The sequence below is a fragment of the Ctenocephalides felis genome, unplaced genomic scaffold (assembly GCF_003426905.1).
Source record: "Ctenocephalides felis isolate EL2017-DRISC unplaced genomic scaffold, ASM342690v1 CF-g0.4_SCAFFOLD_01886, whole genome shotgun sequence".
In the NCBI taxonomy this organism is placed as follows: domain Eukaryota; kingdom Metazoa; phylum Arthropoda; class Insecta; order Siphonaptera; family Pulicidae; genus Ctenocephalides; species Ctenocephalides felis.
Window position 1 is genome coordinate 158,040,201 of NW_020538040.1, and position 16,729 is coordinate 158,056,929.

At 28.4% G+C, this 16,729-nt stretch overlaps 1 protein-coding gene and 1 pseudogene across 2 annotated transcripts in view; both read left to right on the top strand.

Moving 5' to 3' along the window:
• LOC113376425 (angiotensin-converting enzyme-like) overlaps positions 1-7,827 on the top strand; it is an 85,808-nt gene extending 77,981 nt beyond the window's left edge. For both annotated transcript variants that reach the window (XM_026616325.1, XM_026616326.1), the window contains 11 exons: positions 3,955-4,227; positions 5,305-5,460; positions 5,537-5,627; positions 5,705-5,848; positions 5,910-6,095; positions 6,162-6,256; positions 6,317-6,468; positions 6,531-6,670; positions 6,737-7,073; positions 7,179-7,286; positions 7,362-7,827. In XM_026616325.1, coding sequence (XP_026472110.1) covers positions 3,973-4,227; positions 5,305-5,460; positions 5,537-5,627; positions 5,705-5,848; positions 5,910-6,095; positions 6,162-6,256; positions 6,317-6,468; positions 6,531-6,670; positions 6,737-7,073; positions 7,179-7,286; positions 7,362-7,821 — 2,124 coding nt within the window. In that variant the 5' untranslated portion in view covers positions 3,955-3,972 and the 3' untranslated portion in view covers positions 7,822-7,827. The remainder of the gene's footprint in view (positions 1-3,954; positions 4,228-5,304; positions 5,461-5,536; positions 5,628-5,704; positions 5,849-5,909; positions 6,096-6,161; positions 6,257-6,316; positions 6,469-6,530; positions 6,671-6,736; positions 7,074-7,178; positions 7,287-7,361) is intronic.
• A 2,366-nt stretch (positions 7,828-10,193) lies between these two features.
• Positions 10,194-15,476, top strand: LOC113376122 (annotated as a pseudogene).
• Positions 15,477-16,729: the final 1,253 nt, after the last annotated feature.

Sequence of the window (16,729 nt, forward strand, 5' to 3'; positions counted from 1 at the left end):
AAAAAATATAAAAAATATATAATTTAAGTTTTTTGAAAATATTATTGCTGGAATGAACAGAGCTATTAACTTCCCGAAGGAGAGGAAAAAATCAAATTGTTTTCTCGACGTTTCACGTCATTCTGAATCGAGTGAGACCAAATTTAGAAAAAGTTTGTGTGAATGTAAGCCGATTTTTGACCTTTCGTCGATGTTTTCTCAAGAACGGCTTGACTAATTTCAAAAATTTAAAAACCATTCGTTGATAGGACTATTGCTTTTAAAAATCCATAACTATTCAAAAGATCCATTCAAAAATCGAAGTTACAAAAAATTCAAATTTTCGAAATTTTTCATCGTTTTCAAAAAAAACTGAATTTTGTAAAATTTCAGAAAATATCAAAATTAAAAAAACAAAAAATCAAATATTTTCAAAAATTTCCAAATTCTCAAAAAATTTTTTTTTTTTTTAAATCTAAAAAAATCAGAATCTTAAATAAAAATCTAAATTATCAAAAAAAATCAAACTTAAAAAATAAATTAACCAATTTTTTATAAACATATACAAAGTTGTTTGTAGAAAACGCTCGTCGCCTAATTTAAAGAGCATTTATAAGTTCACAGTATGTATTTATAATAAATAATTTATGTCAAATTAATTAAAACAATTATTGATTATTTTCATTCTTCGAATTATTTATTACGGTACGAAAAGTTCCAGCAATTTGCCTTAAGGCACGATGCCATGCACCACTAGTTTAATTATTTTTTGACACTAATTCAACTTTTTTTATTTGTATTTGGTAATGAAATAGTATTTGCAACAATATGGCGTCCCCCTAAGATAGCTCTCCACAACTTGGAAACCAGTGCTTTAAGCTTACACCTTACACGGCTACTCATAGATTTTTACACCCGCTTTTCTTTTGATTTAAATATCTATACTTTATGTGCAAAGCTTAAATACTACATATTAAATATTAAATGTAATTTACACCTAAATGTACTTACGAAACGTCAAGCTAGTGAAGAAAAATGTCCTCCTTTCAGTACACGATCTGAGATCCAAAAAAAAGTTACAACTTTTTCGACAGTTTTTCAGTAAACGCTGTATTATAACACCGGCAACTTGAACTACTCAATTACCTTAAATTTTTCTGTTAAAAAAATGTATAAAAATATATAAAATGGTAAAATATACGACGTTCTTCTAAATAATCACGCGCCCGAATAAAAATATTTTATGATACTATCTGACTACGAAGCTGATTCGTTCTTCATTTGTTTTGCATAATATTTGAACCATAGAGAAAAGAGTGTATATGATTTTATTGGTAATTTCTGGAAAACCGTTAGATAAATTGATTATTCAAATATCAAATTTAATTAGAAAAAATATAAAAAATATAGAATTTAAGTTTTTTGAAGATATAATTGCTGGAATGAACAGAGCTATTAAATTCCCGAAGGAGAGTAAAAAATCAAATTGTTTTCTCGACGTTTCTCGTCATTCTGAATCGAGTGAGATCAAATTTAGAAAAAGATTGTGTGAATGTATGCCGATTTTTGACTAATTTAAAAAATTTAAAAACCATTCGTTGATAGGACTATTGCTTTTAAAAATCCATAACTATTCGAAAGATCCAATCAAAAATCGAAGTTACAAAAAATTCAAATTTTCGAAATTTTTCATCATTTTCAAAAAAAACTGAATTTTGAAAAATTTCAGAAAATATCGAAATTGAAAAAACGATTTCTTACAAAAACTTGAGAATATTTCGAAACTTAAAAAAAAATCAAATATTTTCAAAAATTTCCAAATTCTCAAAAAACTATTATTTTTTTTTAAATCTAAAAAAAATCAGTATCTTAAAAAAAATTCTAAATTATCAAAAAAAAAAATCAAACTTAAAAAATAAGTTAATCAATTTTTTATAAACATATACAAAATTTAAAAAATTTAAAAACCATTCGTTGATAGGACTATTGCTTTTAAAAATCCATAACTATTCGAAAGATCTAATCAAAAATCGAAGTTACAAAAAATTCAAATTTTCAAAATTTTTCATCATTTTCAAAAAAAACTGAATTTTGAAAAATTTCAGAAGATATCGAAATTAAAAAAACGATTTCTTACAAAAACTTGAGAATATTTCGAAACTTAAAAAAAATCAAATATTTTCAAAAATTTCCAAATTCTCAAAAAATTATTATTTTTTTTTAAATCTAAAAAAAATCAGTATCTTAAAAAAAATTCTAAATTATCAAAAAAAAAATCAAACTTAAAAATAAATTAATCAATTTTTTATAAACATATACAGTTTGTAGAAAACGCTCGTCGCCTAATTTAAAAAGCAAAAGCAAGTTCACAGTATGTATTTATAATAAATAATTTATGTCAAATTAATTAAAACAATTATTGATTATTTTCATTCTTCGAATCATATATTACGATACGAAAAGTTCCAGCAATTTGCCTTAAGGACGATGCCATGCACCACTAGTTTAATTATTTTTTGACACTAATTCAACTTTTTTTATTTGTATTTAGTAATGAAATAGTATTTGCAACAATATGGCGTCCCCCTAAGATAGCTCTCCACAACTTGGAAACCACTGCTTTAAGCTTACACCTTACACGGTTACTCATAGATTTTTACACCCGCTTTTCTTTTGATTTAAATGTCTATACATTATGTGCAAAGCTAAAATACTACATATTAAATATTAAATGTAATTTACACCTAAATGTACTTACGAAACGTCAAGCTAGTGAAGAAAAATGTCCTCCTTTCAGTACACGATCTGAGATCCAAAAAAAAGTTACAACTTTTTCGACAGTTTTTCAGTAAACGCTGTAGTATAACACCGGCAACTTCAACTACTCAATTACCTTAATTTTTTTTTTATTAAAAATATCTATAAAAATATATAAAATGGTAAAATATACGACGTTCTTTTAAACCATCACGCGCCCGAATAAAAATATTTTATGATACTATCTGACTACGAAGCTTTTCGTTCTTCATTTGTTTTTCATATTATTTGATCCATAGAGAAAAGAGTGTATATGATTTTATCGGTCATTTCTGGAAAAACGTTAGATAAATTGATTATTCAAAAATAAAATTAATTAAAAAAAATATAAAAAATATAGAATTTTAGTTTTTTGAAGATATAATTGCTGAAATGGACAGAGCTATTAACTTTCCGAAGGAGAGGTTTGTTTTCGTGAAAAAATCAAATTGTTTTCTTGACGTTTCACGTAATTCTGAATCGAGTGAGACCAAATTTAGAAAAAGTTTGTATGAATGTAAGCCGATTTTTGACCGTTCGTCGATGTTTTCTCAAAAACGGCTTGACTGATTTCAAAAATTTAAAAACCATTTTTTCAAACCAAAACATTTTTTTGTAATTAAAAGTTGAAATAATATTTTTCGACGATTTTGATAAAACTTTGTATAACGATAGATTTTGTATTCTAGAATAAAACACCTAGTAATATATTATAGGCCTACGATAAGAGGTTAAATTATAAAAATTCATCAAAGTTTAGAATTTCACCGCGTGTTTAAGCGATTTTTATCAAAATCTATGCCAAAGCATATCACGTTCTGTGGTGTTTCGAAGCGGTGTATAGCTATTGATTACCGTTTACGTCCACACTTAAATGAAAAACATTTTTAGAACACGAAATAAATATAAAAAAGTAAGGTTAAACAAAGTAATTTACTTTATACAATTACTGATATTATAAATATGTCTGCAGACATCAATCATAAAACGTACTGATTATTTTTGAAGTAAAAGCAAAAATTTTATTTTAAAATGAATAGTGGAACATTTAACCTAAATTGTTGAATCTCACTTCTTATTGATTAAATTGACTATGTATATTGCATATGTATCGCAATGTTACTGCAACTTGCCTTAAGGCAAAATTTCTCTTATAACTAGTTTTACTTCATTTCTCAGTTACCCTGCTGAGGCGGTATGAAGGCGTGCAGCGCGTCGCGCGCTTCCAATTGGCTATCGGACTGCCCAAATTTATTTTCCGTTCTAATTTTTACACTATGCTTTCTAACTTTTTGCGATGAAACAAATCAGGAAGCAATCCTTACTGAAGAAGGAGCAGACATCTACTTAGAACTTTCCGAATTGGATATGGAAGATGCTTGTGCTGCAAGATCTTTAGATCGTGCTGCGCAACTTGCAGGCATCGAGACAAATGGAAATAAGCAACGACAGGTATGGTAATATTTTTTTTATAGATTTATAGGCCGATTTTGCCGTAAAATAGACTATGTTTCGTTCCAGGTTTCATACATAATGTTACTAAGTACTGTCAAAATGCCATGTATTTGCAGTGCAATCAGGCATTTCACACATAAGATGCAACTTCACTCATATGTTATCTAGCCATATCTCAAAGATGCAGTTATGATATTTTTTTTTGCGTTTTTAGGTTGAATTTTCTATCTAAAACGTCTGACTGTACAGCAACCACACATCATTTTGATAGTTTTTAGTACCACTTTTTATGAAAAATGCTACGAAACATAGTATTGCCATAATATTAGTCTATTTTACGGCAAAATAGGCCCATATACTTTTTTGTATTATGATAATAATTGCAGTTCACGTTGATTTATAATAAAAATTTATATTATGCTGTATATATTTTATTAGTATTAATTACAGTTTGCGTTGATTTATGAGTGAATGATTTACAACTACAACAAGTCAATTTTCTTAAAATCAAAGTAAAGAATAAATTATCAGAGATATTATTGTCTTAAAGAACTAGTTATGATAACATCGTTTTTTCGACATTTGTGTGTTCTATCTAAAACGCCTGACTGCTCAGCAACCACAGTACTACAGGATTTTGACAGTTTTTAGTACCACTTTATATGAAAACTGCTGCATTACATAGCCTTGCATAACATTGGTCTATTTTAAGGCAGAATCGGCTACGTACATTAAAGGCGAGTCTTTTGCGAAAGACGTAATTAATAAGATTTTCGTTCAAAGAGACATTTCTATTCTGCGTTTCGTGATTGATGTAATGATTTGCCAAGTTGATCTTTTATTATAAACTAAATATTTTTCAATCTGCTATTTACTAATATGGTATGTTTATAATGCTTACAATTAGTTTCTCTTGGTTTCATCTGTAAATATTTATTCAGTACTGCAGTAAAACTTCTTTTTTTAAATATATTCGTTGTATTTTGGAATATTTGACATGGTACATAGTATTAATCTTTATGATAATTGAAAGTTTTTATATTTATTATTTATTAACCTATATTTATTTTATAGGTAGATGAAGATCTTGACATGTACAATATTTTATACTGGACTGCAAGTGAATTAGCTGGCCATAGTTCATATGAGTACGGGCCAGAATTGCAGCGCAAGTTAGAGTTGCTGCTGAAACGTGGTGACTACATGATGGATAAAGCATCTTGGGATAATGTGAGACAATTGATAAATGATATATCTACTTTTTAACCAATTTCAAAGAATTATTTTAACTTTCAATCAATTACAGTTTACCAATTTTGTAGAAAAAACGGAAAACCAATTGTTACACGATGCTGTACCTTGTGATTATATCGGTAGCGGGGTCTGTACATATGATGGTAACATTATTCTATAAAATATAATTTTTAAATAACTTAAATTGATTACATCAACATATAAATAATGTGCTTTTTAGATATCAATCTTATTCTGGCCAATAACGAGAATTTAACACAGGCTCAAGAATCTTTCGATTTATGGAATGAAAATGAAAGTGGTTATGACTGGGATGGGTTGTTTGAAAATATGAATTTGGTCACGAAAGCATCTGAAAAGAATGGTAAGATAATAATGAATAAACATATTGCCAAATATTCATATGATTTTTTTTTAATAATCAGAAATGTCAAGTGTACGTGAATATTGGGAGAGCTTATGCGAAATTCCAGGAGGATACGAAAAAGCATATGAACTGTGGTCGCAAATAAAACCTTTATATGAACGTTTGCACAGTTTCATCAAAGATAGGTTAAATGTGTATCATGGTTTTGATGTTACATACAATATTACTCCCAGCTATTTATTAGGTATACATTTAAATAAATTTTCTTTACTTTTTTTTCAATTTTACCTTATATGGTTCTTTCTTTAAGGTTCATTGGATGGTCTAGATTGGAGTATAAACGCCGATTTTCTGCTTCCTCATCCTTACATCTACAGAAGGTTTTTTGACCTGTTTAGTGAGAAGGTATAATTATTTTAAATATTATTATTATTTTTTATATAATTAACATAATATTATTGTTAGGATTTAGGAGGAAGGTCGATGTATCAATTAGCACAAAACATGACAGTGAATTTGAATTTGGGTAAAGCAAGTAAAATATTCTGGACAGATTCTTTATTTGACAAAAGTTGTCCAAGCAAAATTATTGATTTTTGTCAAAGCGGTAACACAATGTAAGTTTCATAGTATGGATATAATTATAAATCAATATGCTATATTTTCATTTTATTTATAGAGTGATTACTTGTAAGAATGCGACATGGCAAAACTTTTTGGACGCCCATGAAACATTCATGAGCGTGATGCAAAAAAAAGTTTCTGGAGATGAAATGTACCATTCTTCGTATCTGCTGAGATATGGCAGTCGTTATTCTGGTAAATAACTTGGCATAAATTTTATCATTGAAATATATAAATTTTAATGCTTTCAATAATTTTTAGGTACAATAGAAGCTGTTCCCATTCTTGGTTCTCTTCTGGCACTAAATACACACCATCTGGATTCTCTAATCAAGGTTCATGATGAACAAGATAAATTGGTCATTCTTTTGCTCCACGCTCTGAGAACGTTGCCTAAAATTCCGTATTATCTTGCTGTGGACACTTGGAGACTTCGGCTCTTAGATCCAGATGAAAGTGCTGAAGATATTTCAGAATATAATGTCCAGGAAAAAATTAATCTTTGGAAAGAGATCAGACAAGAGTACACTTTGATCGAGTCGTACGAAGGCGAAATTTATAGGGATCCTTATGTACTGGAAAATAAACCATATTTAGCGTAAGTAACCAGAAACGATCACATGTGATTTAGTTGAAGTTAAACTTATCATGCTATAACTCACAATTTTTATGAACTTTGTTGTTTCAATTATTATTTTTACAGGAAATTTTATGGAGTGATATTGGCCTTTCAATTGTTTGCTGAATTGATTGGAGAGGCTCCTGAAGGCGTTGACGTTGACAAACATATCGCACAAGATACTAAACTTAAGTATGAATACGCATTTTTACACAAATTTGCTTTCATAAATATTATGTATTAACTTAAATTTTACAACTGTTACAGTGAATTAATGCGATCTGGCTTAACACAAGAATGGAGCGACCTTTTGATGAACTTGTTTTATATTTACGACATTGAATCAGAAGCTTTAACGAAATTTTATGCTCCACTTGATGACTATTTAGCTAATTATTCTATGAGCGAACAAGTAACGCCTCCTCCTACTACAACAACAGAAACTCCGACAACAATTGAAATAAAATATTTGTCAACAAATGATGCCAGAAATATGACAACATCACGTCCCAAAATTGAAAGGAAACTCGATATTACTGAAGAAGTAAAAGATAGTGAAACTAATTCAAACAGTAATTTGCCTTGGGTTTTTATGGCTCTCATAGGAGTTGTATTACTTCTTATAGTAGTTTATATTGCAAAATTGAAACGAAAGCATAATAAGAGGATAAAACGGAAAAATAATATTGCACGTAAAAGTGAGAAACAGGGCAATACTAGTGTTTAATATATTTGGAAGAGATCAGAATAAGATTATCAAGTATGACTATTATCCCCTTATTACACACTTAAAGGGAATAATATGACTAAAACTTGATTATTATAGTTTTATAAACGATTTTTTTTTATTTCGTTAAAAATAAATAAAGCATGGATGCTGACCAGAGTAGTTTAGGTCACAGACTTTTTATATAATGAAATTAGACATCATATATTTAAAATAATTTATTGTGCTGTGCTCGTATCCGGGTAAATTATTCATACCCTTAAGTTAATTCATATAAATATATTTTTATATATTAGAATAAGTAAAAATATTCAGCCATTAGAATAAGTAAAAATATGTGGTCTTAAATTTCTTTTATGTAAGTTATATTTAAAAATTTTGCCATTAAATTAATTCTTCTAGTTTAATGAATAAGAAATACGTATACATACCATTATGAATTTATAGAAAGGATAAATTTCTACCTAAAATTCAAAACTTATTTGTTAGTTATATGATTACAAAATAGTAATACAATTATTTATTCAGCAAATGTAATTTTGTGCTAATTTTACATTTAATGTACATATGTGAATAAACATATTTCTTATAATGGCATGTATATTACTTATATAGTACCGGACCGAACCAAAAATGCCTCTTAAGCGAGAATGCGTATTATACGAGATAGAAATAACATGTTTGAAAGTAATCGTATTAAACATTATCGTCTTAATGGGGCTTTATTACTTCCCATAGGATAATTTTTTTTATTTATCTTTACGTTTCAAAAGTTTCTGAACATTTTGACAAACTTTATAAAAAATGGATGCATGTGTATGTATGCGTGTGTGCTTGCATGTATGTACGGAAACAAATTTTCGTTGACGATTTCGTTAACACGGATCAACCGATTTGGATAATTATAAAAACATTCGATTCGTATTGATGAGGAGACTTTCTGATTAGCTTTTGGCAAAGGCAGGTCCAGCAGTTTCGAAGATACGGGGCAAATAGTACCAAAAATGGTTTTTCAATTTTTGAGATAACAGATAGCGTCCAATTTGAATGATTCGTAAAGCATTTTATTTGTAGTGACAAAATGAAAAGCTGATTACATTTTTGAGAAGGCAGGTCTAGCGATTTCGGAGATTCAATGAAAAAAGTAAAAACATGCCATTCAGCGGACAAAAATGATCATTAGACATATGCACATTAAATTATCAGATATTTTATAAAGATTTTGATAAGTACAAATTTTGCTTATTAAACATTTCTATGTGTTCCGTACCAATGCTTAACCGTTAGATCAGTGGTTTCCAACCTGTGGGGCGCGCCACTCTCAGAGGGGCGCTTACATCTGTTTCTAGAATACTATTTTCGAAAATAACCCAAAAAATTTTGAACTGATGTTAAAAAATAAACAAAAAATAATTAGTTTTTAGGCATATTGTTACATAATATTGCATATTAATTTGTAGTTTCATAATATCGGTTCAGTATTTATAAAATTAAATTGTTATAAAAATTAAGGGAGACGCAATAATTTTTTTATTAAAGCAAGCGGTCGCGGTGCAAATAAGTTTGGAAACCACTGCGTTACATGGTGACTTCGATGTTTCATTCTAAAATAGCTCCGAAGCGCGATTGCTTTAAAAAAAATATACCTGCCTTTGTCAAAAACTAATCAGCACGTCTCCTTATCAATACAAATCGAATGTTTTTTGAATTATTCAAATCGGTTGATCCGTGTTCCCGAAATCGTCGACGGAAATTTGTATCCGCAGACACATACATCCATTTTTTTTAAAGTATGTCAAAATATTCAGAAACCTTTGAAACATAAAGATATATAAAAAAAAATATTTTAGATTTTTTTGCGATTACTATAACTTACCCTACGGCAAGTTAATAATAAAAAAAAATTAATACAAAAAAAAAAATTAAAAAAAAAACAAAATTTTCAAGAACGTAATTTTTTAAAAAATCGAAATTCTCAAATATCTCATATTTAAGGCTTTGAAAAATTTCAAATAGCGGTACCTACGAGAAGTACCAGCAATTTGCCTTAAGGCTCGATGCCATGCACCACTAGTCTGGTTACAAATATAAATCGTTATATCGAAAATATCGTTGACATCTAGTGGACATATTTTGTACGGCATCGATCGTTGAATTATTAATATATCCTTGTATCTAATGATATGCGTAATATGATAGAACCTGTTTTTTTCGTAGAAACTTTCGCTTATCACTGTTATTCACAAGATGCACGAATGTTAATATGTATACAGTTTGTCGGAAGAAACCGACACGTGCGCTACGTAGACGTATTTTTAAATTTGTTCAATGTAAATAATACTAAATTATTAATAGTTCTTATTTAATCAAACATGTTGAGACCGTTGAGTTTTATTAATAACTTGCAACCTGAAATGATAACGAGATATCTGTCCACAAGCGTAAGTACCATGATAAATGAAGTAACGGTTGGTATAAATAAGTGATAAATGAAGTAAATAATTTTTATTAATCAGACAATAAATTAAATATATTTCCTATGAAAACATTATGAAATTATCAGTTGCATTTTAAAAAATTAAAATTTTATTTAAGTTTTTATTTCGTGTAGTAATTAATATGTATTGACAATTAAGATATTTGAGTTATTAGCATTTTTTCACAAAAGGTCATACATACAGCGATTTCAAAATACTTTATGATTCAGTTTTGTAACTAGGCGGATTTAAACATATGTAATCAACTCCAATGTTTACATGTGTCTTACTTACTCATATATATTTTTTAAGGCCATATGAATATTTTTTTCTAACACTATTGGCATGAAGAATTTGTATATACAATTTTGTTGTGCAACCGAACCTTGGATTGGCGGTGTATTTATATAATAGATAAAAATATATGGATACACATATATGTAAATTAAATTAAACATTTTTATATATTTGTTCTAAAATGTGCAGTTTTGCATGTATATTTAAAAAGTTTAAGTAATATTTAAAAATTTTAACTTAATTTTATGAGAATTACTTTCAAATCAAAAATACAAAGTGTCAAAAATACATGGTTTATAAATTAGCTATTTTCTAAACAATTTACGGTTATCACAATTATTTAATAATAAAAAGCATAAAAATCACTGATTTTGATTTATTACTCCTTTGAAAATTAATTAATTATTTATTTTGACAATTTTTCCAATATCTATTTTTGATAAAATATCGATAATTTCGAGACCATAGATAAATAAAAAAAACATTTCGAGACCATCAATCTTTTTTTAAATGCTGAAGTTGGCATTTAGCTCGCACTTCATGTTTGTTTTTTGCAATAATAACAACTGTCAAATGTCAAATTTTCAGGTTCGTTTTGGTACAAAAAGGTTAGATCCTCTTGTTGATAGTTTTAACAGAAGACACAATTATTTAAGGATCTCGTTAACTGAAAGATGTAATCTAAGGTGTGAGTAGAAACATTTTATTTAGTAATTATATTCTATTTATAACTTATTCAGAAAATCATTTAACACTGTCTATATTTTCGTATACTTATACCTGTATATCAAAACTCTGTATACTAGAATCAAAAATATTATTTTAATTTATTTTTGTATATTTGTCGTGTTTATATGTATAGTTTTTTTAATCTGATATTAATGAATGACTTAAAGTATCTGTAAAGTTTTTGTCTACTGATGTGTGTTTATTCATCACTAGGTAAATATTGCATGCCAGCCGAAGGCGTTCAATTATCTGCTAAGGACCAATTATTATCAACAGACGAAGTATTGTATATTGCAAAGTTATTTGTTGAACAAGGTGTTGATAAAATACGGTTGACAGGAGGAGAACCTACAGTGCGAAAGGATTTGCTACATATTGTTGGTAAATAAAATTATACATACATGTGTATATATATACAGGTAACACTCCCATAACACAATACTCCCTTATAACAAGGTACTTTTAAAGCACAGGTTTGCTCTAACAAGGTTTGAGAATTGAGCAGAACCCTACTAAAATAAAAACTATAATAAAATATATGAAAATCAAACTTTTTTTATTCTAAAATTAGTAAAATCGCAGTACCATAGCTCAATAAATGTGTTGAAACTAATTCAAAACATAACTAATTTGAAACCTATTATTCGAGCGCGTACGTTCTGTAGAAAAAAAATCTAGCCTTATCCGAACAATTAGTCAATTAGTCTTAAGCACAAGTCCTTTAAATAAAATGAGCACAAAATTTTAATACAGGTAATTTTGCATGTGGTAAATATATAAATATCTTTTGCTAAAAGCAAGTAAGGGATCGTTCAAGTATTACGTAAGCAGCTTTATTACAATTATTTACCCCCCCATCCCCCTTGTCAGCAAAAGTAAGCAAAACTCTTACCCCTACATTCATTCTTATGTGAACATTTTGCAATTAATGTAAAAAAATAAAAATACTACCTATGACGTAATCATCATCCAGGCTCCCCTGCCCCCCCCATGTCAACCCAAAATAAGCAATTCAACAACCCCCCCGCCCCCCTATAGTGCTTATGTAATACTTGAACGGCCCCTAATTGCAAATATAATTGTATTTGAAAAAAATGATGCACGGATCTGGAGGTAGTACAGAAAACTGATAAGAGGATGAGAATATCTTGCAAAAAAAGGATCGTGTTTGATAGCACATACCATTTAATTATGATGAAAAAAATCATAATTGATGTAATGTATATTACTTCTTGAAAAAAATTAATTAATATAACAATATTCATTATAATATCATGATATGTAGCATGTTTTTTTGAATTCGTGGAACATAACCCCTCTATTTGTACTAGTTCTTTGCCCCGTATAACACAGATTTGCATAACACACTACTTTTTTGGAACATATATAACACACACATATATATATATATATATATATATATATATATATATATATGTATGTGTGTATGTATATATTTACATATTCACTTGTCTATTTTAGAAAATCTTAAGAAAATTCCTGGTCTTAAAACTGTAGCCATCACAACAAACGGCCTGATGTTGACTAGACAGCTTGTTCCTTTGCAGCGTGCTGGTTTAGACTTGCTTAATATTAGCTTGGATACTTTAAAACCACAAAAGTATGAATTAATAACAAGACGTAAAGGTTGGGAACGTGTCATTGCTGGAATTGATTTGGCCATACAATTAGGATACAAACCTAAAGTTAACTGTGTTGTTATGAAAGGTAAGGATATTTTTCTTCAATCCTTAAAAAATTGCCTATATTTTTTGCATATGTGAAAATAAACTGCATGTATAAAGAAATTATTTAAATGTTGATACAAAAAATATACACTTACGTAATGAAAATATCTACTCGGCTGATAAGAGTAATATAATACATTTTAAAGAATTTTGAACATACTATTTGATTTGCCCTAAGCATGGGATTTAACTTATAACAGACACAATTATTATAACAAATATATTAGTTGGTATACAATACCCAAGCAATATTAAATATTAATAAGTACTTTCAATATTAATCTTAACATTAAATATGTTACATTAAACTCAACTTCAAATAAATTATCTTTTAATACTGCAGTTGTTGAGGAAAGTAAAACATTGATTTAGAGGAAACGATTAGACATGAATGAAAATGAGAGACAATATATTATAATTTAGTTAATAAGAACTGTTTACATTTATAGATTTCAATGCTGATGAAGTACTAGACTTTGTACAGTTTACCGAAGATCGGAATGTGGATGTTAGATTTATTGAATACATGCCATTCTCAGGAAATAAGTGGAAAACTGAGAAAATGGTTGCTTATAAAGATTTGGTGTCAATGATCAGGTCAAAATGGAGCAATTTCAAACCTCTTGAAAATAGTCCAAATGATACTTCAAAAGCTTATGCTGTACCAGGCTTTCGTGGTCAAGTTGGATTCATTACTTCAATGTCTGAACATTTCTGTGGAACATGCAATAGGTTGCGTGTCACTGCTGATGGCAATTTGAAGGTAAGAAGTAATTTACACAACATTTCTTATGCCATTTCGCTTTTATCACTTTGCTTTTACATGTCATTCAGTTGCCTTGACGAGTTTTGATTTAAATAGCTTATAAATACATGTTTGTTCAATTTTTTTTAAAAATAATACTAAAGTACACTAGGCTAAAGTACATTTTTTTAAGAAAAAAAAAACCTGATATTTTATACAAATTTTAGGTCTGTTTGTTTGGAAATGCTGAAGTATCCTTACGAGATGCAATTCGTGCTGGAACAAAACATGATGATCTAGTTGCGCTTATTGGAGCTACAGTATTCAGGAAGAAAAAACAGCATGCAGGTAGGAACTTTTAAAAATCTTGAATAACAATTTAACTAGCTTCAGAATACATTAGCATTTATGTAGTGTTCCATGTAATGGGTTTATTGATTGAATGTTACATTTAACAATATGTTCTCTATCGAGTTGCTTTTTTTAGGCATGCAGAATCTATCATTTATGGAAAATCGTCCTATGATACTAATTGGTGGCTGATTTTACTTAAATATAAAAAAGGTATTTCGGAATAAAATGTAGTTGGTTCATTTTTTTTTGTGTGTGCTTCATGTAATGCATGTGCGGTATTTTGGAATTAATGATTCAAAATAATTTTGCAAACTCTTGATTTAGAGGAATGCAGACGTTGATCATCATATCCTGCAATCTTATAAAAAAGTAACTTGTACTTTATATGGGACATATAAAAGCTGCGTTCTAATATATTGCATTGGTTAATATTTTTTTTTTTTCTTAAGTTTTATTGACTTATCTCATATGAATGCCAATGGATTTCTTTACCAATAAACATGCAATTCCATTTTCCAATATTATAAGGATTTGTATTAATAATTTTTGTTAATTTTGCTTTCAGATATCAAAATCAACCGAATTCATCCTCAATCTCCATTAAACACAAATTTAAGTCATCTTTTTGCCCATAATATGGTTCATCAGAACTACATTAGGACATTCTCATCATTAACACATGTGAATTCCGAAGGAGAGGCACATATGGTGGACATCAGCGGCAAACAAGTAACAAAACGAAATGCAACAGCAACAGGTAAAGTGTATGTTGGTTCAGAAATAGCTCAGCTTATCAAAGAAAATGGAATGAAGAAAGGCGATGTGTTATCCGTTGCCAAACTTGCGGGTGTAATGAGTTCTAAGAAAACCTCTGACCTTATACCTCTGTGCCATAATATAAATCTTTCACATGTGGATGTCCAAACTGTACTTAATGATGATTTTGTTGTCATTACTGCAAATGTACAATGTGAAGGCAAAACTGGTGTTGAAATGGAAGCTTTGACGGCTGTTGCTATTACAGCTTTAACCATTTATGATATGTGCAAAGCAGTCAGTCATGACATGTTAATATCTGATATCAAGTTAGTCAAGAAACTGGAGGTAAGTCTGACTACTGTGACAAAAAGAAAAGTGGGGAAGCTAAGCAATTAAAGTATAACACTGAACCTATCATAAAAAAGAACCATTCTTTCCAGTGTATGTTTAGTTTAATCATTGATTATAAACTATTATTCAACTTATTTCCTCTTTAAATTTTATATTATATAAATGTATAAAAGGTTTTATAGCTCAGATACATAATTCTAGATTATTAGTACTTAAATTTTCACCTTTTTTTTGTATTTGTTTTTATTGGCCTCGCTTACTCGAGCATTTAGCCACCTACAATATATTTCAATTTCAATACAATACTTTAATTTCAATACAATCTTCAGGTTCATACTATTTTCCTTATATAAATCCTATTCTTCCTTCTATTTTATATTTTATTCTATTCTATTCTTCATTCTATGTTCTCTTTAACGTAACCTTAATTCTTCTTTTTTTTCTTCTTTTACTATCTATCATTGTATCTTCTATCCTCTTCTTATGTTTTCATTACTTCTATTCTTACTTCCATTCATTTTAATTTCAATTCTCAAATCTTATATGCGATTGAACTATTTTTTAATATTATTTCAAACTATTTTTAACATTATTTCCATAAAATTCTACTTGGTAACATTTAATGCTTGCATTATTGTCACAATGCCTTTGTTTGTATGTTAATAGCCAATATAATGTTTGGATCGTAATCTTTTCTGTAAACCATGTGCCTTATATTTGGATGTACTTATTGTTTTGATTTGGATGTGAAAATATTTTCTTAATCTGCACAACAATAAGAATGCAGCACATCATAATCTTGATCGAGATGGGCAGATTTTTAACATCATTTTTCATTAGATATAAGAAACTAACTTCATTTGAAGTTTTCGGAAATGTTCACAATTTAGTGATAGTATTTAAAAAAGAGATGTGCATTTATTGTTAGAGCTAATTGTTCCTATATATATAATTATATAGTTTATAAAGCAATACTTGAACTGATAATTTTTATGTGCGCTAAATTTTATAATTGTTATTTAATTAACTATTTGTATGTTGTTGTATATTTGTATATTTTTGTAAATAAATAAGGTTATAATTACTTAATCATGTTATTAATAATTATGAGTGATAGTTATATAACTACTAATTTATTTATAGGACTGTTATAGAAATACATCTGAAAATTTTCTTTTTTGAATGGCAATTAAAACTGAGAATTCTATAATCGGTTGTGATATTTCTACTGAACTATGTTGCTAAATTATTTATTTTTTAAGTTATTGCAGCAACAAATGAAAGATTTTACTCTGATATTCTACTATAAATGTTTTCATCTATATTTTCACTTCTACTTGATATCATTGTTGTCCGAATCGCGGACTTGAACCCTGGACTTTATGATTATGCTTGCTACTAGACTACAACCCCACATATTCAAACTTAATTACGCTTAATTACTTAAA